We start from the raw sequence: 24040 nt of genomic DNA on the forward strand, positions 1-24040 counted from the left end.
GGATGGGGTTTATTATGTTACATATTGAAAAATGTGCAGATACTCCAACTTGCTGTTGCCATGATCCATCATGCTGTATTGTCTGCAAAATTCAATAAAAATATTTGGAAAAAAAAAAACTTGTTTTACCTGCACACAGAAAGACCCCGAGCCCCAGGATCAATAAAATTATTAAAAATACTAGCACACAAAACAAAATAAAGGCTCATGAAGACAAACACACATCACTTGAGACGCACACCCAAGCTACCATCTTGATTGGTTCAGCTTTCATGCATCCTGTGGCTTCTACGCCATTTCTCCCCACAAATATTCTAGAATCATGTATGTTTGTACTTTGATCCATGATTAAATGTTAATTGGTGCACAATAATTTACCAGTTACTAGTCAATTCCTCCGAGCCTTCTCTGTTGTGACTTACTTTTTCAGGTAGGTCTTTCTTATAAGGATTTAAAGCTTTGATTTTTTTAGCGACCTGTATTTTGATTTACCTGAGAGTAAATTATGTTGTTGCTTTAGAAAGATTATTACCAAAATTTGCAGTATCGCCCAGCCCTAACAATTCTCCTATGATTGATTGTTGACCGGTTCATGGCAGGGATCAGTTTCTCTACCATGACCCTGCGCAACATCAGCAGTATAGAAACTGATTGGATGAATACCGTAATTTCCGGACTATAAGCCGCACCTGACTATAAGCCGCACCAGCTAAATTTAGGGGAAAATACAGATTGCTCCATATATAAGCCGCACCCGACTATAAGCCGCAGGGTTTTGATGTGTAATTACCGTAGTATATAGGGGTTCCTGCTACCACGGAGGGGATTGTCGGGACAGAGATGACTGTTTGGGAACGCAAAGCGTCCCATTTATTAACAATAAATCTTTCAATCATTCAATCAAACTTTCACATCTTTGACATGGCGAACAGCATTCGTGCAGAGTACAAATAATACAACGGTGCAAAGTAATACAAAGTGCTCGCCTGTACGTTATCAAAATAAGCAGCCTACCGGTATATGAAAAGTCAGTCTTTAATCATTGTGTCATCGTCTTCCTCCTGCGTACTAAAACCACCGAAATCCTCTTCGTCGGTGTCGGAGAAGAACAGGCCGTATATAAGCCGCACCCTTGTATAAGCCGCAGGGACCAGAACGAGGGGAAAAAGTAGCGGCTTATAGTCCGGAAATTACGGTAAACAATGTGTAGCTCTCCATTCCCTAGAAACAGGGAACGCCATCAGGAACACCACCACAAATGTTCTTAAGACACTAAGGCCAAACTAAACATTTCAGATAAAGCTATGGCAGCAATGCAGCAAAGGCCTTGCAACAGCGATGTTATCTCCTAAAACGCATTGTGGCTGCAACCCTCGCTCTTCTAACAATCATTGCCTGTTCTCTTGGCAACTCTTTAAGATCGAAATTACGATGTAATGTATGGAAATGTAGTGTGTGAATGTGAGTGTGAATGTAGTCTGTCTATCTGTGTCAAGCAGTAGAAAATGGATGGAAATCACACCTTAAAGATTGAACATCTGACTTGAAAATGGAAACGTACAATCTGGACTTCCATCCATCCATCCATCTTCTTCCGCTTATCCGAGGTCGGGTCGCGGGGGCAGCAGCCTAAGCAGGGAAGCCCAGACTTTCCTCTCCCCAGCCACTTCGTCTAGCTCTTCCCGGGGGATCCCGAGGCGTTCCCAGGCCAGCCGGGAGACATAGTCTTCCCAACGTGTCCTGGGTCTTCCCCATGGCCTCCTACCGGTCGGCCGTGCCCTAAACACCTCCCTAGGGAGGCGTTCGGGTGGCATCCTGACCAGATGCCCGAACCACCTCATCTGGCTCCTCTCGATGTGGAGGAGCAGCGGCTTTACTTTGAGCTCCTCCCGGATGGCAGAGCTTCTCACCCTATCTCTAAGGGAGAGCCCCGCCACCCGGCGGAGGAAACTCATTTCGGCCGCTTGCACCCGTGATCTTGTCCTTTCGGTCATAACCCAAAGCTCATGACCAATAGTGAGGATGGGAACGTAGATCGACCGGTAAATTGAGAGCTTTGCCTTCCGGCTCAGCTCCTTCTTCACCACAACGGATCGATACAGCGTCCGCATTACTGAAGACGCCGCACCGATCCGCCTGTCGATCTCACGATCCACTCTTTCCCCACTCGTGAACAAGACTCTGAGGTACTTGAACTCCTCCCCAACCCGGAGATGGCACTCCACCCTTTTCCGGGCGAGAACCATGGACTCGGACTTGGAGGTGCTGATTCTCATCCCAGTCGCTTCACACTCGGCTGCGAACCGATCCAGTGAGAGCTGAAGATCCTGGCCAGATGAAGCCATCAGGACCACATCATCTGCAAAAGGCAGAGACCTAATCCTGCAGTCACCAAACCGGATCCCCTCAACACCCTGACTGCGCCTAGAAATTCTGTCCATGAAAGTTATGAACAGACTTGTCATCAGTAAATCAAAGCGCAGAGAGAGACAAATAAGAATTCACACCTATGGACAATTTGTAGTCTCAAAATGTTTTTGGACCGTGGGAGAAAGCCACACTCACAGGAAGACCAGGTGAAGTCCAAGGCCCATGTCAGATTGAACCCAGGACTAAGAGACTGTGAAGCAGACATGCTGACCACAACACCACCCGTGTCCCAGAAGAACAGACTTGACCTCTAAAAGGTTCCACTGTATGAGCAAAAAAACAAACATGTGTTTTAAAGTTCAGCATATTGTATTTAAGCAGTCTCTCCCTTTGTGGGATCATTTCAGGCATGGAAATGTCTCACCACCTGTGGAACTGTGCCCATTCCTGCGAGATGACTCCTACTCTGGAGAATGTGGGAGCAGCCCATCATGACCAGAGTCCAGGAAATGTAGGTGTCATTCCTCTGCCTTTCAATAGAACTAAGGGCCTGACCTACTAAAGATGTACAGTACATGTACAAAAACATGTGCAAACTATAGCACACGCAGATCTACTAAGGCCCTGTCTACATTAGGCTGGATAACTCCTTAAACGAATAATTATTTAACCTAAGCACCGTGTCAGCCACACTAACCCTTCGTTTAAGGTTCCCTTCCTTGAATAATTTTTTTTACACGGGTAAGTGTGCCGTGTATTTCTTTAATCTCCGGCTCTTAGCTTTGTATGGACTCATCGATCGTTTACATGGACTCATCGATCGTTCACAAACTGAGTTCTGAGAGGAAGTGAAGTCAGAAAGACCGCGCCCCATGTATTAAAGCACCTCTTCCTGAGGGCGTTTCAGTGTTATAGCTTCACCTGTATCTTTAGTTTTTAGGCTAAAATGCATCAGTGTGTCTGCTTGTAAGTACTCCGTGATTGTGTGCTGCCGAACATGCTCCTATGCTCGCAAAACCAGCAATGTCATGACGTGACGACGCGCCGTCATGCCCTAGAACCGGTACTTTTCAAACAGAGTATAGTACCGTTTTTATTATTCGTACCGCAATACTTGACGTCACGTAAATTGGTAGTGAAGCACACAAGACCATCATTAAAAAAAAACGGAAGAAGATAAATATATTTAAACAGTAAAAAAAAAAAGAATATGGCTCTTAAGAAGCCAGAACTATATTTAATGTTTCTTCCGCCAAGTAAGTACAGTCCCGATCGAAAGTTTACATACACTTGTAAAGAACATAATGTCATGGCTGTCTTGAGTTTCCAATAATTTCTACAATTCTTATTTTTTTGTGATGGAGTGATTGGAGCACATACTTGTTGGTCACAAAAAACATTCATGAAGTTCGGTTCTTTTATGAATTTATTATGAGTCTACTGAAAATGTGAGCAAATCTGCTGGGTCAAAAGTATACATACAGCAATGTTAATATTTGCTTACATGTCCCTTGGCAAGTTTCACTGCAATAAGGCACTTTTGGTAGCCATCCACAAGCTTCTGCTTGAATTTTTGACCACTCCTCTTGACAAAATTGGTGCAGTTCAGCTAAAGGTGTTGGTTTTCTGACATGGACTTGTTTCTTCAGCATTGTCCAACTTGCCAAGGGACATGTAACATCTGACATCAAATAGACAAAGATAAGACCTTCTGGAGGAAATGTATGTAGTCAGATGAAATAAAAATTGAGCTGTTCGGCCACAATACCCAGCAATATGTTTGGAGGAGAAAAGGTGAGGCCTTTAATCCCAGGAACACAAAACCTACCGTCAAGCATGGTGGTGGTAGTATTATGCTCTGGGCCGGTTTTGCTGCCAATGGAACTGGTGCTTTACAGAGAGTAAATGGGACAATGAAAAAGGAGGATTACCTTAACTTATTTTTGACCACTCCTCTTGACAAAATTGGTGCAGTTCAGCTAAACTTGTGGCCAAACTCTCAGGTTTGTCACTGACAGTTTAGATATGTTTTTGTTTTTCCTCGGTTTGTCTTTATTTCCTGTCAGCGCTCTTATTTTGGTTGATTCCTGCTTGTCTCCCTGAGCGCTGTTTCCCCTCAGCTGCGGCTGATTGGCACCTGGCCACACCTGGTGTCAATCAGCCAGATGCTATTTAAATCTGCTTTGCCCTCCAGTCAGGGCTGGAGTATTGTCGTTGTCATTACTACCTGTCATTGTAGCTACTACTTGTCGTTGTAGCGGTAAGCTGTATTCTGTAGCTGTTTGCAGCTTGCTGTCTTTTTGTTCCTCGTCTCCTGTATGCTGGTTCCTGTTTCCTGTGACCAGTTTGGCTGTTCCTGGTTTGTGTTTTTTTCTTATTTTGAACATTAAATTATGTTTTCCCGCACAAAGCCTGCCTTCTCTGCGTCTTGAGGTTCGTCACCAACACCTCGTGACACAAACAGCTCAATTTTTGTTTCATCTGACCACAGAACTTTCCTCCAGAAGGTCTTATCTTTGTCCATGTGATGTCAGATGAAACAAAAATTGAGCTGTTTGGCCACAATACCCAGCAATATGTTTGGAGGAGAAAAGGTGAGGCCTTTAATCCCAGGAACACCATGCATACCGTCAAGTATGGTGGTGGTAGTATTATGCTCTGGGCCTGTTTTGCTGCCAATGGAACTGGTGCTTTACAGAAAGTAAATGGGACAATGAAAAAGGAGGATTACCTCCAAATCCTTTAGTACAAACTAAAATCATCAGCCTGGAGGTTGGGTCTTGGGCGCAGTTGGGTGTTCCAACAGGACAATGACCCCAAACACACGTCAAAAGTGGTAAAGGAATGGTTAAATCAGGCTAGAATTAAGGTTTTAGAATGGCCTTCCCAAAGTCCTGACTTAAACGTGTGGACAATGCTGAAGAAACAAGTCCATGTCAGAAAACCAACAAATTTAGCTGAACTGCACCAATTTTGTCAAGAGGAGTGGTCAAAAATTCAACCAGAAGCTTGCCAGAAGCTTGTGGATGGCTACCCAAAGCGCCTTATTGCAGTGAAACTTGCAAAGGGACATGTAAGCAAATATTAACATTGCTGTATGTATACTTTTGACCCAGCAGATTTGCTTACATTTTCAGTAGACCCATAATAAATTCATAAAAGAACCAAACTTCTTGAATGTTTTTTGTGACCAACAAGTATGTGCTCCAATCACTCTATCACAAAAAAATAAGAGTTGTAGAAATTATTGGAAACTCAAGACTTATGTTCTTTACAAGTGTATGTAAACTTTTGATCGCGACTCTATATGGTGTGTCATTTAAAAAAAGTTTAAGTTGATTAAAACATTTCAGTTTAGAATTAGTATTTTCTGAGCACGTTCAACAATGGAAAATGGTAAATGGGTTATACTTGTATAGCGCTTTTCTACCTTCAAGGTACTCAAAGCGCTTTGACACTATTTCCACATTCACCCATTCACACACTGATGGCGGGAGCTGCCATGCAAGGCCCTAACCACGACCCATCAGGGGCAAGGGTGAAGTGTCTTGCTCGAGGACAAAACGGACGTGACTAGGTTGGTAGAAGGTGGGGATTGAACCAGGAACCCCCAGGTTGCTGGCACGGCCACTCTCCCAACAACTGCGCCACGCCGTCCCCAACAATATTGTGGTAAAAAAAATTTGTCACAACAATCATGATATGAAATGTTCATATCGCTACCTCCCTAAGAAGTTTTTTTCAACAAAAAGCACAAGGATATATCGTTTCTGTCTGGAAAAACACGAGCAATGACGTCACCAATTATTATCAGAAAGGACAGCAGTGACTGCAAGCTGATAAAGGCGAGAGCCCCACCACCCATCATGTGCTGCTTCAACACGGGCACCATCGAGAGTACACTATATTGCCAAAAGTACTTAGCCACCCATTAAAATAATCAGAATCAGGTGTCCTAATCACTTGGCCCGGCCACAGGTGTATACAATCAGTGGTGGTGGTGTAAAGCACGTCACCAGTGGACTCTAGAGCAGTGAAGACGCGTTCTCTGGAGTGATGAATCACGCTTTTCCATCTGGCAATCTGATGGACGAGTCTGGGTTTGGAGGTTGCCAGAGAGAACGCTACATTTCTTGACTGGCCTGCACAGAGTCCTGACCTGAACCCGATAGAACACCTTTGGGATGAATTAGAACGGAGACCGAGAGCCAGGCCTTCTCCACCAACATCAGTGTGTGACCTCACCAATGCGCTTTTGGAAGAATGGTCGAAAAATTCTTATAAACACACTCCGCAACCTTGTGGACAGCCTTCCCAGAAGAGTTGAAACTGTAATAGCTGCAAACTGTGGACCGACATCATATTAAACCCTATGGGTTAGGAATGGGATGGCACTTCAAGTTCATATGTGAGTCAAGGCAGGTGGCCAAATACTTTTGGCAACAGTGTATTTTGACCAGCTGCATCACTACCGCAAACGCAAGACCCCGCAACGCATAGTAAACAGTAAGAAAAATCATTGGCATAGCATCCCAGTCTCCTTATTTACAACATCGGCCTCACTCGCAAAGCATCCAGCATTGTGAGTGACCTCAACACAGACTCTTCAGCCTCCTGCCGTCTGGGAGACGGTAGCAGAGCCTCCAGACTAAGAGTTTTATCCACTCAGCTGTCAGGAGGCTGAACTCTCTCCCCTATTTTCCTCACCCCGGTCCCCTGATCAGCTTTGGATGCTGAACCTCACCCAGAGTAGTCCTCCATATCTCACTGTGTCTCTCTGCCCCCACTGAATGTCTTATATGTATTTGTTTTAACCCGTATGCCATATACCAGGGGTGTCAAACTCATTTTAAAAATCTACTCCCAAGTGGGCCGGACTGGTAAAATCACGGCACGATAACTTAAAAATAAAGACAACTTAAGATTGTTTTCTTTGTTTGAAAATAGAACAAGCACATTCTGAAAATGTACAAATCATAATGTTTTTTTACACTTACATGTTGCGGTTCATAGTATTCTATCTTTATTTGTCGTTATTTATATTTTCTGAATAAGTTGTGTGATAATGTTCATCAGTCAACTCATTGGTGTTCATTTTCAATCTATCAAGATAAAACAATTATATTAAAAACACTTTACAGAATGTTATTGTGGTGGGGGGCGTGGCCTGCGGGCCTGCAGCGGAACGGGATGTGCCAGGACCGGCCTCGAAGACAGCGACAGGTGCGTAGATGGCCCAGGTGGGCCTTGTCATCTAATCACCTGTCGCCCTGTATAAGCAGCAGCCGGGAGGAGAGAGGTTGTTGGAGCTGGAGTGAGAGCGAGAGCGAGTCTTCCACAGAGACAAAAAGACAATTGCTGGAAAGCAACCTGCGGAAATTATTACAAAATAAAACTGTATTGTAACCCTGAACCGGGCTCTCATGTCGCTGCTTGGTGGTCCGAAGAACCCCCTGGAGGGCAACCTCCACAGTTATTTATGTAGTTTGTAGTTTTCCTCGACTGATGTACTAACATGTGGTTTATTTTGTGCATATGTAGCATCATCTACAAAGATACAAGGAATTGCTATTGCGACATCTAGTGGACACATTTAGAACAGCTGTTTCTTTCATTCAAAAATGTCAGGTTCATTTTTATACTTAGCAAACTCATCCCGCAAATCTGTTCGCGGGCCTGATCCGGCCCTCGGGCCGTATGTTTGACACCCTTGCCATATACAGTACGGGCCAAAAGTTTGGATACACTTTCTCCTCATTCAATGCGATTTCTTTATTTTCATGACTATTTGCATTGTAGATTGTCACTGAAGGCATCAAAACTATGAATGAACACATGTGGAGTTATGTACTTAACAAAAAAAGGTGAAATAACTGAAAACATGTTTTATATTCTAGTTTCTTCAAAATAGCCACCTTTTGCTCTGATTACTGCCTTGCACTCTTGGCATTCTCTCGATCAGCTTTAAGTACACCTGTGAAGTGAAAACTATTTCAGGTGACTACCAGTTGAAGCTCATCGAGAGAATGCCAAGAGTGTGCAAAAAAGTAATCAGAGCAATGGGTGGCTATTTTGAAGAAACTAGAATATAAAACATGTTTTCAGTTATTTCACCTTTTTTTGTTAAGTGCATAACTCCACGTGTGTTCATTCATAGTTTTGATGCCTTCAGTGACAAACTACAATGTAAATAGTCATGAAAATAAAGAAAAAACATTGAATGAGAAGGTGTGTCCAAACTTTTGGCCTGTACTGTATTTATTTTGCTAAACCCAAGGCACATTTGTTGTTTTTTAAATGCACATCTTTCACATCTTTGTGCATTTGTAGTTGATTTTTTATTTATTTTTTTTAAATGCCCACATTCTTTCGAAATAAACATGTTTATACTTTATCCTGTAATTTCTGTTTATTTGTTTTATATATTTTGTTATTATCCTTTATATTTTGTACATAGCTTATAAAAATATATTTCACAGTGAGCACATACAGGGATTAATTTCCAATGAATGCAGCAGAGATAGGCTCCAGCACCCCCCGCGACCCCGAAAGGGACAAGCGGTAGAAAACAGATGGATGGATGGAAATCGTTTCACCCCTCCTTTAAAGATGGTCAGAATTGAATGACAAAAAAAAATCACCAATTTTTTACACATGCTAAAACATCCATTACTCATCAGGTCTAAACTAGGCTTGTACGGTACACCGGTATTAGTATAGTACTACTAATGAATCATATTCTGTACTATACCGCCTCTGAAAAGTACCGGTCCCCCACACATCGTCGTCGTCACACATGGAGTACTTACAAGCAGACACAGTGTGTAAACAGAAAAGGGAAAACGGACGAATTTTGGCTCAATAACTAAAGATAAAGGTGAAGTTATAACACTGAAACGTTCCAGGAAGAGGTGCTTTAAGACATGGCTAGCAGCTAATGTCTATCCGCAGTCTGCAGTGTTGTAACTACTTCTAAATTACTACTCCTCGTCTCCATGGCGACAAGTCAAATACATTTATGTCAAGTACCAATCCTGTAGGACGAGTCACAGCTATACATACTTCACCACACACCAGAGTCACGACATTGGATGTATTAAAAATGGTCTAAAGTGTGTATGTGTATGCATGTGTATGTGTGTATGTGTACATGTGTATGTTTATGTGTATGTATATATATATGTATGTATATTTCTGGGGGTACGTTCTGGGCCTGCCTGTCGGGTGGGGGTCGGCGCCTCAGGCTACTGCATCCGGACTGCGTGTCTGGAGCTCCTGGGTCCCACCGTCCATCCCTTCCGGGTGCCCGTCTTGGTTGGGGCCTGCTGGGTCTGGTCCCTGCGTCTACTGTGGTAGCTTGGTGCTGCAGGGTATTCCGAGGTGCTGCGAGTCGGCCAGTTGTTGGGGTAGCGACCTTGTGTGTCAGCATGTCTGTGATCTTCTTTTAATTCTTTTTTTTTTTTTTTTTTTTTAAATAAATAGATTTAATTATTTATTTATTCTTATATTTTTTTATATATTTTATTAATATTATTATTATTATGTATTTATTTATTTTATTTATTTATTCCCCTACCTCAGGGGGGGGGCTCAGCGGGGCGGTTGCTGGTTGTTCCATCTCCATCGTTGGGGTCCCTGCGGGTGGGGTGGGTGGTTCCTGTGGCCCCGTGCTGGGTGGTCCTGTGGCGGTCGGCTTGGGTGGGGTGGCCGTGGGCTGGCCTCGCCGCGCTCTCCGGGGGTCGGGGGGGGCTCGTGGGGGCCCTGTTGCCGGTGGGGCGGGGGCGGTCTTCCCGTCCGGTTGCGGGGGGTCTCCGGGCCCCTCGGGCGGGGCGTCCCGCCTTTCTGTCCGTGTGGCGTGTGGTCTCTCGCTGGCTTGGGGTCTGGCTTCCCCCTGCTTTTCTCGTGCCTTGTCCTCTGCCGGGTGCGTCTGTCTGCGGCCTGCTGCTGGCCCTTGTGGGCGGCGCGGTGGGCCAGGCTCTGGGGTTCCTGTCGCTGTTCGGCTTGGCTGCGTGGGGGCGGTGGTCCCTGGTTCCCTGGGCACCACACCTACTGTTTGTGGGATGGGCTCTCTGGGAGGCTGGGGCCGTACTCTGGCTCCCGCACACACTGGGAGTCAAATGTATTGTACATGCAAATTCACATATACTCACACACATACATAGGTACCTACGCTCCCACATACATATACAAATAAATACAGTACATATTTACACACTCAAAGTTCGTACATCCACACGCACATTCATTATACAAACATACTGTATACACATACTGTACATATACATTCACTGTAAAAACATACATATACACATACTGTACATATACACTCACTGTACAAACACACACATACACATACTACACATATACATTCACTGTACAAACACACACATACATATACTGTACATATACATTCACTGTACAAACACACACATACACATACTGTACATATACATTCACTGTTCAAACACACATACTGTATACACATACTGTACATATACATTGGCTGTACACACATATACACATACTGTACATATACATTCACTGTACAAGCACACATACACATACTGTACATATACAAGTACATATGCACACATACACTCATGCACATAATCACGTTTCATCAAACATATATTAACGTTGTTGCCCTAGGGTAAACTGGGTATAACACATGGCACACTGACAAAGCTTAACCTATTGTTACTATAACAATCTACAAGGTTAATGTAGGTTGCTTCTCTTTCTTCCCCTCCATTTTTCTGCATTCTTTTGTATCTCAAGTTATCATTACGTATATATATTGTTGCATTTGAACAACTGTATTGTTGATAATAAAGGTAAAGTATTGGTATTGTTTATTATCAATAGCACTATTTCTATTGGTATTCATATTGCTCCATTTTTAGTGTAATAATGCTCATTGTCATTTCTGTATTTTTTTATTTATTTTCGCTAACTGCTTATTTGCTATTACTTTTACCATCATATTTGTACACGTCGTATTTGCTGATGTTGCTCTGTTGTTGTTGTTGTTGTTGTTGTGTTTGCTGTTGTTGTTTTTGTCTCTCTGTCTAATCCCCCTCTTGTCCCCACAATTCCCCCCTCTGTCTTCCTTTTCCTCTCTTTCTATCCCCTCCTGCTCCGGCCCGGCTGCACCAAATGATAATATAAATACATTTAATAAAGTTAAAATACAAGTAAGGCAATAAGAGAAGTAACCTACATTTCTCTTTTGTAAAGTAAATCTGAACAGCCGATATGGGCATCTACATCTGCTATATGATTTGCCCGAGAAGCTGGGCAGGACATTATAATTTAAAAAAAATAAATAAATTTAAAAAAATTTAAAAAATGGTCTAAAGTCGGCAAAGTCAAGACAAGTTTTCACTATGGCCGATCATTATCCATTAAGACGATCATCTTGACTTTGAACACACTACACACAGGTGAATGAAGGGCTTACTTAGTCAACAGCCATACATGTCACACTAAGGGTAGCTGTATGAACAACGCCAACACTGTCATAAACATGTGCCATGTAGTGAAACCACACTAAACAATAATGACAAACATTTGGGAGAATATTTGCAATGCAACACAACATAAACACTACAAAACTAATTCCCAGAATTCCCTGCAGCACCAACTCTTCCCGGACGCTACTATATAAGCAAACGCCATTGGTGGATATACACCTAACATCCACTGTGATGATAGCAAGTACAGAAGCGTATCTAGTCAATATTACTATGATTACATCAATATTTTTTAGCATCACAAAATCCTCTTTTGTTTTTTAAAAATGTATATTATGTTTATAAACTCTGGAAATATGTCCCTGGACACATGCAGACTTTGAATATGACCAATGTATGATCCTGTATTGATTGATTGAGACTTTTATTAGTAGATTGTATAGTACAGTACATATTCCGTACAATTGGCCACTAGATGGTAACACCCGAATACGTTTTTCAACTTGTTTAAGTCGGGGTCCACGTTAATCAATTCATGGTACAACTACACCACAACATGGTGTAACTACTTGGTATCGGATTGATACCCAAATTTGTGGTATAATCCAAAACTAATGTAAAGTATCTAACAGAAAAATAAGTGATTAATACATTAACAGAAGTGTAGATAGAACATGTTAGAAGAGAAAGTAAGCAGATAAATAGTAAATTAACAAGTAGATTAATAATTCATTTTCTACCATTTGTCCTTAATAATGTTGACAAAATAATAGAATGATAAATGACACAATATGCTACTGCATATGTCAGCAGACTAAATTAGGAGCCTTTGTTTGTTTACTTACTACTAAAAGACAAGTTGTGTCAATACTTTTGGACAGGTTGGAAAACTGGGTGGGAATCTCAGGCACAGTTTTAAGCTGGTTCAAGTCATATCTACAAAATAGGAACACTTTTGCTTCCATTGGTGACTTTGTATCAGAACCAACCAAAGTCCCCCAAGGTTCAATCTTGGGGCCGACTTTATTTAACATCTATATGCTCCCACTAGGACAAATCATGCAAAATAATAACATTGACCATCATTGCTATGCCGATGACACCCAAATCTATGTAGCGCTATCACCAAATGACTATCGCCCCATAGATCTTCTGTGACAGTGCATTGAGCAAGTCAAACACTGGATGTGCCAAAATTTCCTACAACTAAATGAAGATAAAACTGAGATAATTGTTTTTGGTGCTAAAAAAGAAAGGTTTAAAGTCATCCAACACCTTCAATCACTGTCCATGAAAACCTCAAATAAAGCCAGAAATCTTGGGGTTATTTTAGATTCTGATTTACATTTCGACAGTCACATCAAATCAGTAACAAAATCGGCCTACTATCACCTCAAAAATGTAACAAGATTTAGAGGGCTCATGTCAGCTCAAGACTTAGAAAAACTTGTATATGCCTGTATTACCAGTAGGCTAGACTATTGTAATGGTCTCCTTGCAGGTCTTCCCAAAAAAACTGTCAGGCAGCTACAGCTTGTTCAGAACGCTGCTGCTAGAGTTCTAACAAAGACCAAAAAATGTGAGCACATTACACCAATTCTTAAATCCTTACATTGGCTCCCTGTACATCAGAGAATTGATTTCAAAATCCTCCTGCTCACATATAAATCACTACATGGTCTAGGGCCGAAGTATATCATTGATATGCTCCCACTATATAAGACCTCTAGATCACTAAGATCTTCTGAGACCAATCTTTTAGCGGTTCCAAGAGTAAACTCAAATCAAGGGAGAGCATCATTCAGTCACTTTGCAACAAATAGCTGGAATAAACTTCCTGAAGATGTCAGGCTTTCCCCAACTCTGACTACTTTTAAAACTAGACTGAAAACTTTTATGTTCACCTTAGCTTTCAGCTAAATCTTTTAATCTTTTAATCTTTTAACTTTTAACGTCCGCACTGTTTTTATTTTTATTGTCTGCATTTTAATTTTACTTTTATTTTCTTTCATTTCACTTTGTTGTCTGTGAAGCACTTTGAGTCTGCCTTGTGTATGAAAAGTGCTATACAAATAAAGTTGCCTTGCCTTGCCTATGTTCACTATTTTATTTAAGGACAAACTTGCAATAGGAAACATACACTACTGTTCAAAAGTTTGGGGTCACCCAAACAATTTTGTGGAATAGCCTTCATTTCTAAGAACAAGAATAGATTGTCGAGTTTCAGATGAAAGTTCTCTTTTTCTGGCCATTTTGAGCGTTTAATTGACCCCACAAATGTGCTTCTCCAGAAACTCAATCTGCTCAAAGGAAGGTCAGTTTTGTAGCTTCTGTAACGAGCTAAACTGTTTTCAGATGTGTGAACATGATTGCACAAGGGTTTTCTAATCATCAATTAGCCTTCTGAGCCAATGAGCAAACACATTGTACCATTAGAACACTGGAGTGATAGTTGCTGGAAATGGGCCTCTATACACCTATGTAGATATTGCACCAAAAACCAGACATTTGCAGCTAGAATAGTCATTTACCACATTAGCAATGTATAGAGTGTATTTCTTTAAAGTTAAGACTAGTTTAAAGTTATCTTCATTGAAAAGTACAGTGCTTTTCCTTCAAAAATAAGGACATTTCAATGTGACCCCAAACTTTTGAACGGTAGTGTATGTTTAATGTACCCTAAGATTTGTTGTTAAAATAAAGCCAATAATGAAATTTTTTGGGGTCCCCTTTATTTAGAAAAGTACCAAAATAAATTTTTGTACCAGTACCAAAATATTGCTATCGGGACAACCCAAGGTTTTGTTAAATCCAAAATCCGCCACTGGTACTTTTGGTCCCGCCTTAAGCAAGTGGTTCTCAATTATTTTCTGTGTTAAATATTCTGTCAGCAGACATTTGACCCTCTGCCTATCAGCTTGGAGGAACATGGCTCAATGTTTTGCTTATGTATTCCACATTGAGATTAATGTGAAGCAGATCGGACTTTCCTTCAAAAAACTCCCTGCGTGGTTATCAATGGAAGCTTTCAGCTCGGACCTTCCCTACACTAAAACATTGTTTCCTGTTGAGCTTGCACACAGTAGCTATTGATGTGTCCCATGTAACGTTCTTTCTATGGTTCTTTTATATTCACCAGTGACTCCGAGACCTGTGGTGGTTTACACAAGGTGTCAGCTTACGGCTTAAGGCCTGCACATAATTATTATATCAGTAAGAAATAAGTAATGTGTTCAACGGCAAAATAAACACAGCAAATATATAACTTCAACAAGAAAAAAAAGCTCATTGTGTTTTTGAAACTGCACCAATTTCTTCAGCATTCTCAACAAACTTGAACGGTTCTGTCCAGAAGATTATTTGCGATCTGTACGTTTTCAGAATGTGCTTGTTCTATTTTTGGACCAAAGAAAAACAAAGAAAACAACCTGAAGTTGTCTTTATTTTTAAGTTATCATACCATGATTTTACCATTCTGGCCCACTTGGGAATAGATTTTTGAGCTAAAATGAGTTTGACACCCCTGGCTTACATGTTACGTACAAACCCCTTTTCCATATGAGTTGGGAAATTGTGTTAGATGTAAATATAAACGGAATACAATGATTTGCAAATCATTTTCAACCCATATTCAGTTGAATATGCTACAAAGACAACATATTTGATGTTCAAACTGATAAAAAAACATTTTTTTGCAAATAATCATTAACTTTAGAATTGGGATGCCAGCAACACGTGACAAAGAAGTTGGGAAAGGTGGCAATAAATACTGATAAAGTTGAGGAATGCTCATCAAACACTTATTTGGGACATCCCACAGGTGAACAGGCAAATTGGGAACAGGTGGGTGCCATGATTGGGTATAAAAGTAGATTCCATGAAATGCTCAGTCATTCACAAACAAGGATGGGTCGAGGGTCACCACTTTGTCAACAAATGCATGAGCAAATTGTTGAACAGTTTAAGAAAAAACTTTCTCAACCAGCTATTGCAAGGAATTATGGGATTTCACCATCTACGGTCCGTAATATCATCAAAGGGTTCCGAGAATCTGGAGAAATCACTGCACGTAAGCAGCTAAGCCCGTGACCTTCCATCCCTCAGGCTGTACTGCATCAACAAGCGACATCAGTGTGTAAAGGATATCACCACATGGGCTCAGGAACACTTCAGAAACCCACTGTCAGTAACTACAGTTGGTCGCTACATCTGTAAGTGCAAGTTAAAACTCTCCTATGCAAGACGAAAACCGTTGATCAACAACACCCAGAAACGCCGTCGGCTTCGCTGGGCCTGAGCTCATCTAAGATGGACTGATACAAAGTGGAAAAGTGTTCTGTGGTCTGACGAGTCCACATTTCAAATTGTTTTTGGAAACCGTGGACGTCGTGTCCGCCGGACCAAAGAGGAAAAGAACCATCCGGATTGTTATAGGCGCAAAGTTGAAAAAAGGCAGCTTGTGTGATGGTATGGGGGTGTATTAGTGCCCAAGACATGGTAACTTACACATCTGTGAAGGCGCCATTAATGCTAAAAGGTACATACAGGTTTTGGAGCAACATATGTTGCCATCCAAGCAACGTTACCATGGACGCCCCTGCTTATTTCAGCAAGACAATGCCAAGCCACGTGTTACATCATAGTAAAAGAGTGCGGGTACTAGACTGGCCTGTCTGTAGTCCAGACCTGTCTCTCATTGAAAATGTGTGGTGCATTATGAAGCCTAAAATACCACAACGGAGACCCCCGGACTGTTGAACAACTTAAGCTGTACATCAAGCAAGAATGGGAAAGAATTCCGCCTGAGAAGCTTCAAAAATGTGTCTCCTCAGTTCCCAAACGTTTACTGAGTGTTGTTAAAAGGAAAGGCCATGTAACACAGTGGTGAACATGCCCTTTCCCAACTACTCTGGCATGCAGCCATGAAATTCTAAGTTAATTATTATTTGCAAAAAAAAAATAAAGTTTATGAGTTTGAACATCAAATATCTTGTCTTTGTAGTGCATTCAATTGAATATGGCTTGAAAAGGATTTGCAAATCATTGTATTCCGTTTATATTTACATCTAACACAATTTCCCAACTCATATGGAAACGGCGTTTGTACATTGCGTAAGTCGTTCACGTAAAGGAAGTTGAAAAGTAAAGCTAATGTAGATCCACACTGATGTCCATGTTGCCTCTACTAAACAGCAATAAAAAAAGATTAGAACCCTCCCAAATACTTTACACCAGGGATGTCAAACTCGTTTTCATTGAGGGCCACCTTGCAGTTATGGCTGCCATCAGAGGGCCGCTGGTAACAGCGAATAACGAATGAATTTGCCTCTGGATTCCATTATTAAATTGTATGTATATTTTTTAAAAAGACTGTCGATTTTACAGTAAAAACTTTACATTTACAAATTTTTACTGTAAAATATAGTGCTTTTTATATTTTTTACAACATTTTACGGTAAATGGAAAAAAATGGGGGGGGGTGCCAGAATATTTGTGTAAAATTTACATTGGTTTTTACAACATTATAATGTTAATGGAAAACAGTACAAGTTCTTTTTTTATTCTGGCAATATAGCTGCCAGTTTTTCTACCATAAAAAAAAAAAATATACTGTATTTTTCGGACTATAAGTCGCTCTGGAGTATAAGTCGCACCGGCCGAAAATGCATAATAAAGAAGGAAAATAAACACATATGAGTCGCACTGGAGTATAAGTCGCATTTTTTGGGGAAATTTATTTGATAAAACCCAACACCAAGAATAGACATTTGAAAGGCAATTTAAAATAAATAAAGAATAGTGAACAACAGGCTGAATAAGTGTACGTTATATGAGGCATAAATAACCAACTGAGAATGTGCCTGGTATGTTAACGTAACATATTATGGTAAGAGTCATTCAAATAACTATAACATATAGAATATGCTATACGTTTACTAGGGCTGGGAATCTTTGGGTGTCCCACGATTCGATTCAAAATCGATTTTTTTTTTCAATTCAGCACGATTCTCGATTCAAAAACGATTTTTATTTTTATTTTTTTTTATTTTTTATTTTTTATTGAAAACAATACACAACAATAAATGGTAAATAAATTATCAATAATATATATATATATATATATATAATATAAATTATCATTACACAACAATACCATACTAATGCAATACAATTTCAAAACCAAACCCAATTTTGGAGTTCTGAACTTGTGATTTCTTGCAGTGTTAAGTGGTAATATTTCACATTTGTCCCAATTGACTTTATACCCTGATAAACAGCCATATTCAGTGATGACATTATTGATATAGTGTAGAGAGGAGTTAACATGTGACAGGTAGAGAATCATGTCGTCACAATACATCGATAGCTTGTTATATGAGAGCCAATTTTTATAACATGAATATTATTTTCACTTCTTATTTTTGCAGCTAAGGGTTCAATAACCAAATTAAATAATAATCCAGATGCATGACATCCCTGTTTTACTCCGCCTTTTTAACGAAAAAGGTTCTGAAATATGATTATTGGTTTTGACTGATGCCATGGGCCTTGTATAAAGCATCTTAATCCATTGTATAAAATTATCTCCAAATCCAAATTTACGTAATGTGCAAAACATAAATGACCAGTTTATGCGGTGGAATGCCTTCTCCGCATCAACAGTACATACTGCTGTGGGATAAGGGAGACTTCTAGCATAGTAAATAACATTAAACAATTTCCTTGTATTGTCTGAAGATTGTCAACCTTCCATGAAGCCAGTTTGGTCAGTATTAATTAATTTTCCTATTACATTTGATAATCGTGCGGCTAAGATTTTTGCCAAGATTCAAAAGGATTCTCTATTCATTCAATACATAGGATTTCAGCAGGATCTACCCCAGTCTGCTGACATGCAAGCAGAGTAGTAGATTTTTGTAAAAAGCTTTTATAATTGTAAAGGACAATGTTTTATCAACTGATTGCAATAATGTAAATTTGTTTTAACTATTAAATGAACCAAAAATATGACTTATTTTATCTTTGTGAAAATATTGGACACAGTGTGTTGTCAAGCTTATGAGATGCGATGCAAGTGTAAGCCACTGTGACACTATTGTTCTTTTTTTAAATTTTTTTTATAAATGTCTAATGATAATGTCAATGAGGGATTTTTAATCACTGCAATGTTGAAATTGTAACTAATATTGATACTGTTGTTGATAATATTAATTTTTGTTTCACTACTTTTGGTTTGTTCTGTGTCGTGTTTGTGTCTCCTCTCAATTGCTCTGTTTATTGCAGTTCTGAGTGTTGCTGGGTCGGGTTTGGTTTTGGAATTGGATTGCATTGTTATGGTATTGCTGTGTATTGTTTTGTTGGATTGATTAATTAAAAAAAAAAATTTATGAAAAAATTTTAAAAAATCGATTTTTTAAAAATGAGAATCGATTCTGAATCGCACAACGTGAGAATCGCGATTCGAATTCGAATTGATTTTTTCCCACACCCCTAACGTTTACCAAACAATCTGTCACTCCTAATCGCTAAATCCCATGAAATCTTATACGTCTAGTCTCTTACGTGAATGAGCTAAATAATATTATTTGATATTTTACGGTAATGTGTTAATAATTTCACACATAATTCGCTCCTGAGTATAAGTCTATGTCTATGAAAAAAACTGCGACTTAGTCCGAAAAATACGGTAGTTTTTCCATTTACAGTAATACATCGTTAAAAACAGCAACCGTAGATTTTACAGTCAAAAACTGGCAGCTTGGTCAACAGAATTTTAACGCAAAAAACAGTAGTAGTTTTTTTCAATTTACAGTAATATGCTGTAAAGAACAAGGTACAATTTATTGTCATTTTTATTAATTTGATGGGTAGTTTGCTGTAAAGTTAAGTATTTTTATTTAGACAAAACATGTTTGGAAAGTATGATAATATACTAGTATTTGTTGCAATATCGGATACTATTAAAGTTTAAAATGTATGCAATTTCAAGGAGTACATATATTGTTTCTGTCAAAATGAAAAAAATCCATTACATTTAGTGAGAAAATATTAAGTACCGTATTTTTCGGACTATAAGTCGCAGTATTTTTTCATAGTTTGGCCGGGGGTGCGATTTATACTCAGGAGCGACTTATGTGTGAAATTATTAACACATTACCGTAACATATCAGATAATATTATTTAGTTCATTCACGTAAGAGACTAGACGTAGAAGATTTCCTGGGATTTAGGAGTGAAAGATTGTTTGGTAAACGTATAGCATGTTCTATATGTTATAGTTATTTGAATGACTCTTCCCATAATATGTTACATTAACATACCAGACACATTCTCAGTTGGTTATTTATGCCTCATATAACGTACACTTATTCAGCCTGTTGTTCACTATTCTTTATTTATTTTGAATTGCCTTTCAAATGTCTATTCTTGGTGTTGGCTTTTATCAAATACATTTCCCCCAAAAATGCGACTTATACTCCAGTGCGACTTATATACGTTTTTTTCCTTCTTTATTATGCATTTTCGGCCGGTGCGACTTATACTCCGGAGCGATTTATACTCCGAAAAATACGGTACTTTATTTCCTGGTGTTTGCGGGCCAGATAAAATGATGCTGCGGGCCAGATTTGGCCCCCGGGCCTTGAGTTTGACACCTGTGCTTTACACTATAAACATTAATTCATGCATTAAATTACTTTAATTTTTACATAAAAAAAAAAAAAGACCTTTATTTGATTTTGTAGTAGTAGTTGCGACTTCCTTGTTCATTTACGGAATCCGGTGAACTTCCTTTGTTTTCACTTCATCAGACTGCGCGTGCAAGTGACGTCGAGGCCCCATTGGGGCCACATTGGCATCTGTCCACGTTTATATTGGAGTCGGATAAAGATCACATTTTACTTGCAGTGTAAACAGACAGCTGACAAAAACCAGATTTCGAAAAAAATCAGATTTGGGCCACTTTAGCCTGTAGTGTAAACATAGTCTTGGACATTAGACATACAATCTCACATGTTCGAAATAGTTCAGCAGTGATGGGATGCCAATAAAAGCATGTAGTGACATGTGGTGCATTTCAGAGTCGTAGAGGATTACCTGTAGGTCAAAGAATTTGCTGTATCTTCTGTATATGACGTGGGAGGTATTGTCAGAGTAGGTGACATTGATCAGATATACCTGCCGGGGAGAAGAGATGAGCGAAATTAAAATAAGCAATGCAAGATCTTTTTTTGGAATCAAAACGAACAAACTGTGTGGTTTGTTTTAAAACTCAGTATATGATGTGATTTACTATTTTGTAAATTTACCTCCTAGATCAGGGGTCACCAACGCGGTGCCCGCAGGCACCAGGTAGCCCGTAAGGACCAGATGAGTAGCCGGCTGGCCTGTTCTAAAAATAGCTCAAATAGCAGCACTTACCAGTGAGCTGCCTCTATTTTTTAAATTTTATTTATTTACTAGCAAGCTGGTCTCGCTGTGCTCGACATTTTTTAATTCTAAGAGAGACAAAACTCAAATAGAATTTGAAAATCCAAGAAAATATTTTAAAGACTTGGTCTTCACTTGTTTAAATAAATTCATTATTTTTTTTACTTTGCTTCTTATAACTTTCAGAAAGACAATTTTAGAGAAAAAGTACAACCTTAAAAATGATTTTAGGATTTTTAAACACATATACCTTTTAAATTCCTTCCTCTTATTTCCTGACAATTTAAATCAATGTTCAAGTAAAAAAATTTTTTTTATTGTAAAGAATAATAAATAAATTTTAATTTAATTCTTCATTTTAGCTTCTGTTTTTTCGACGAAGAATATTTGTGAAATATGTCTTCAAACTTATGATTAAAATTCAAAAAAATTATTCTGGCAAATCTAGAAAATCTCTAGAATCAAATTTAAATCTTATTTCAAAGTCTTTTGAATTTCTTTTAAAATTTTTGTTCTGGAAAATTTAGAATAAATAATGATTTGTCTTTGTTAGAAATATAGCTTGGTCCAATTTGTTATATATTCTAACAAAGTGCAGATTGGATTTTAACCTATTTAAAACATGTCATCAAAATTCTAAAATTAATCTTAATCAGGAAAAATTACTAATGATGTTCCATAAACTATTTTTTTTATTTTTTCAAAAAGATTCAAATTAGCTAGTTTTTCTCTTCTTTTTTTCGGTTGAATTTTGAATTTTAAAGAGTCAAAATTGAAGATAAACAATGTTTCAAAATTTAATTGTCATTTTTTTTCGTGTTTTCTCCTCTTTTAAAAAGTTAAATTAAGTGTAAATATCATTAATTATTAATAATAACATAGAGTTAAAGGTAAATTGAGCAAATTGGCTATTTCTGGCAATTTATTTAAGTGTGTATCAAACTGGTAGCCTTTCGAATTAATCAGTACCCAAGAAGTAGCTCTTGGTTTCAAAAAGGTTGGTGACCCCTGTCCTAGATTATGTACAGTCGTGGTCAAAAGTCTACATACACTTGTAAAGGATATAATGTCATGGCTGTCTCGAGTTTCCAATAATTTCTACAACTCTTATTTGTTTGTGATAGAGTGATTGGAGCACATACTTGTTGGTCACAATCACAAAAAACATCCATGAAGTTTGGTTGTTTTATGAATTTATTATGTGTCTACTGAAAATGTGAGCAAATCTGCTGGGTCAAAAGTATACATACAGCAATGTTAATATTTGCTTACATGTCCCTTGGCAAGTTGAAACTTACCAAGGGACATGTAACATCTGACATCACATGGACAAAGATAAGACCTTCTGGAGGAAAGTTCTGTGGTCAGATGAAACAAAAATTTAGCTGTTTGGCCACAATACCCAGCAATATGTTTGGAGGACAAAAGGTGAGGCCTTTAATCCCAGGAACACCATTCTTACCGTCAAGCATGGTGGTGGTAGTATTATGCTCTGGGCCGGTTTTGCTGCCGATGGAACTGGTGCTTTACAGAGAGTAAATGGGACAATGAAAAAGGAGGATTACCTCCAAATTCTACCCTCTCCCCTAGCTAGATGAACTGTACAGTGCCAGGTGCCTCAAAAAGGCCCAAAACATCATAAGGGACCCATCTCACCCCCGAGAGCAATAGTGTCGCTGAACACAAGACGATAATGTGCATGTGAGCTGTGTGCTTGGTATTTTTATGTATTTTATGTATTTGTTATCTATTTATCGGAGTACCATGTTCTTATGTTTTTTATGTGTCATTATAAATGTGCACTAAATTAGTTTTGCTTACAATTTCGTTGCACAATGTACAATGACAATAAAGATATATTCTATTCTATTCTATTCTAAATTCTTCAGGACAACCTAAAATCATCAGCCCAGAGGTTGGGTCTTGGGCGCAGTTAGGTGTTCCAACAAGACAATGACCCCAAACACACGTCAAAAGTGGTGAAGGAATGGTTAAATCAGGCTAGAATTAAAGGCCTACTGAAGTGAAATTTTCTTATTTAAACGGGGATAGCAGGTCCATTCTATGTGTCATACTTGATCATTTCGCGATATTGCCATATTTTTGCTGAAAGGATTTAGTAGAGAACATCGACGATAAAGTTCGCAACTTTTGGTCGCTGATAAAAAAGCCTTGCCTGTACCGGAAGTAGCGTGACGTCACAGGCTCCTCACATTTGCACATTGTTTACACCAGCAGCGAGAGCGATTCAGACCGAGAAGGCGACGATTACCCCATTAATTTCAGCTAGGATGAAAATTCGTGGATGAGAGAGAAGGACTAGAGTGCAGTGCAGGACGTATCTTTTTTCGCTCTGACCGTAACTTAGGTACAAGGGCTCATTGGATTCCACACTTTCTCCTTTTTCTGTTGTGGATCACGGATTTGTATTTTAAACCACCTCGGATACTATATCCTCTTGAAAATGAGAGTCGAGAACGCGAAATGGACAATCACAGTGACTTTTATCTCCACGACAATACATCGGCGAAGCACTTTAGCTACGGAGCTAACGTGATAGCATCGGGTTTAACTGGAGATAGAAACAAAAGAAATAAGCCCCTGACTGGAAGGATGGACAGAAGATCAACAATACTACCAAACCCTGGACCTGTAACTACACGGTTAATGCTTTCCAGCTTGGCGAAGCTTAGCAATGCTGTTGCTAACGACACCATTGAAGCTAACTTAGCTACGGGACCTCGACAGAGCTATGCTAAAAACATTAG

General features: G+C 39.3%; 1 protein-coding gene across 2 annotated transcripts in view; it reads right to left on the reverse strand.

Moving 5' to 3' along the window:
* sh3pxd2aa (SH3 and PX domains 2Aa) overlaps nucleotides 1-24040 on the reverse strand; it is a 315840-nt gene that overhangs the window by 250976 nt on the left and 40824 nt on the right. For both annotated transcript variants that reach the window (XM_062027174.1, XM_062027175.1), the window contains one exon: nucleotides 20940-21020. In XM_062027174.1, the coding sequence (XP_061883158.1) occupies nucleotides 20940-21020 (81 nt within the window). The remainder of the gene's footprint in view (nucleotides 1-20939; nucleotides 21021-24040) is intronic.

Source organism: Entelurus aequoreus, linkage group LG18 (genome assembly GCF_033978785.1).
Source record: "Entelurus aequoreus isolate RoL-2023_Sb linkage group LG18, RoL_Eaeq_v1.1, whole genome shotgun sequence".
Taxonomy (NCBI): Eukaryota; Metazoa; Chordata; class Actinopteri; order Syngnathiformes; family Syngnathidae; genus Entelurus; species Entelurus aequoreus.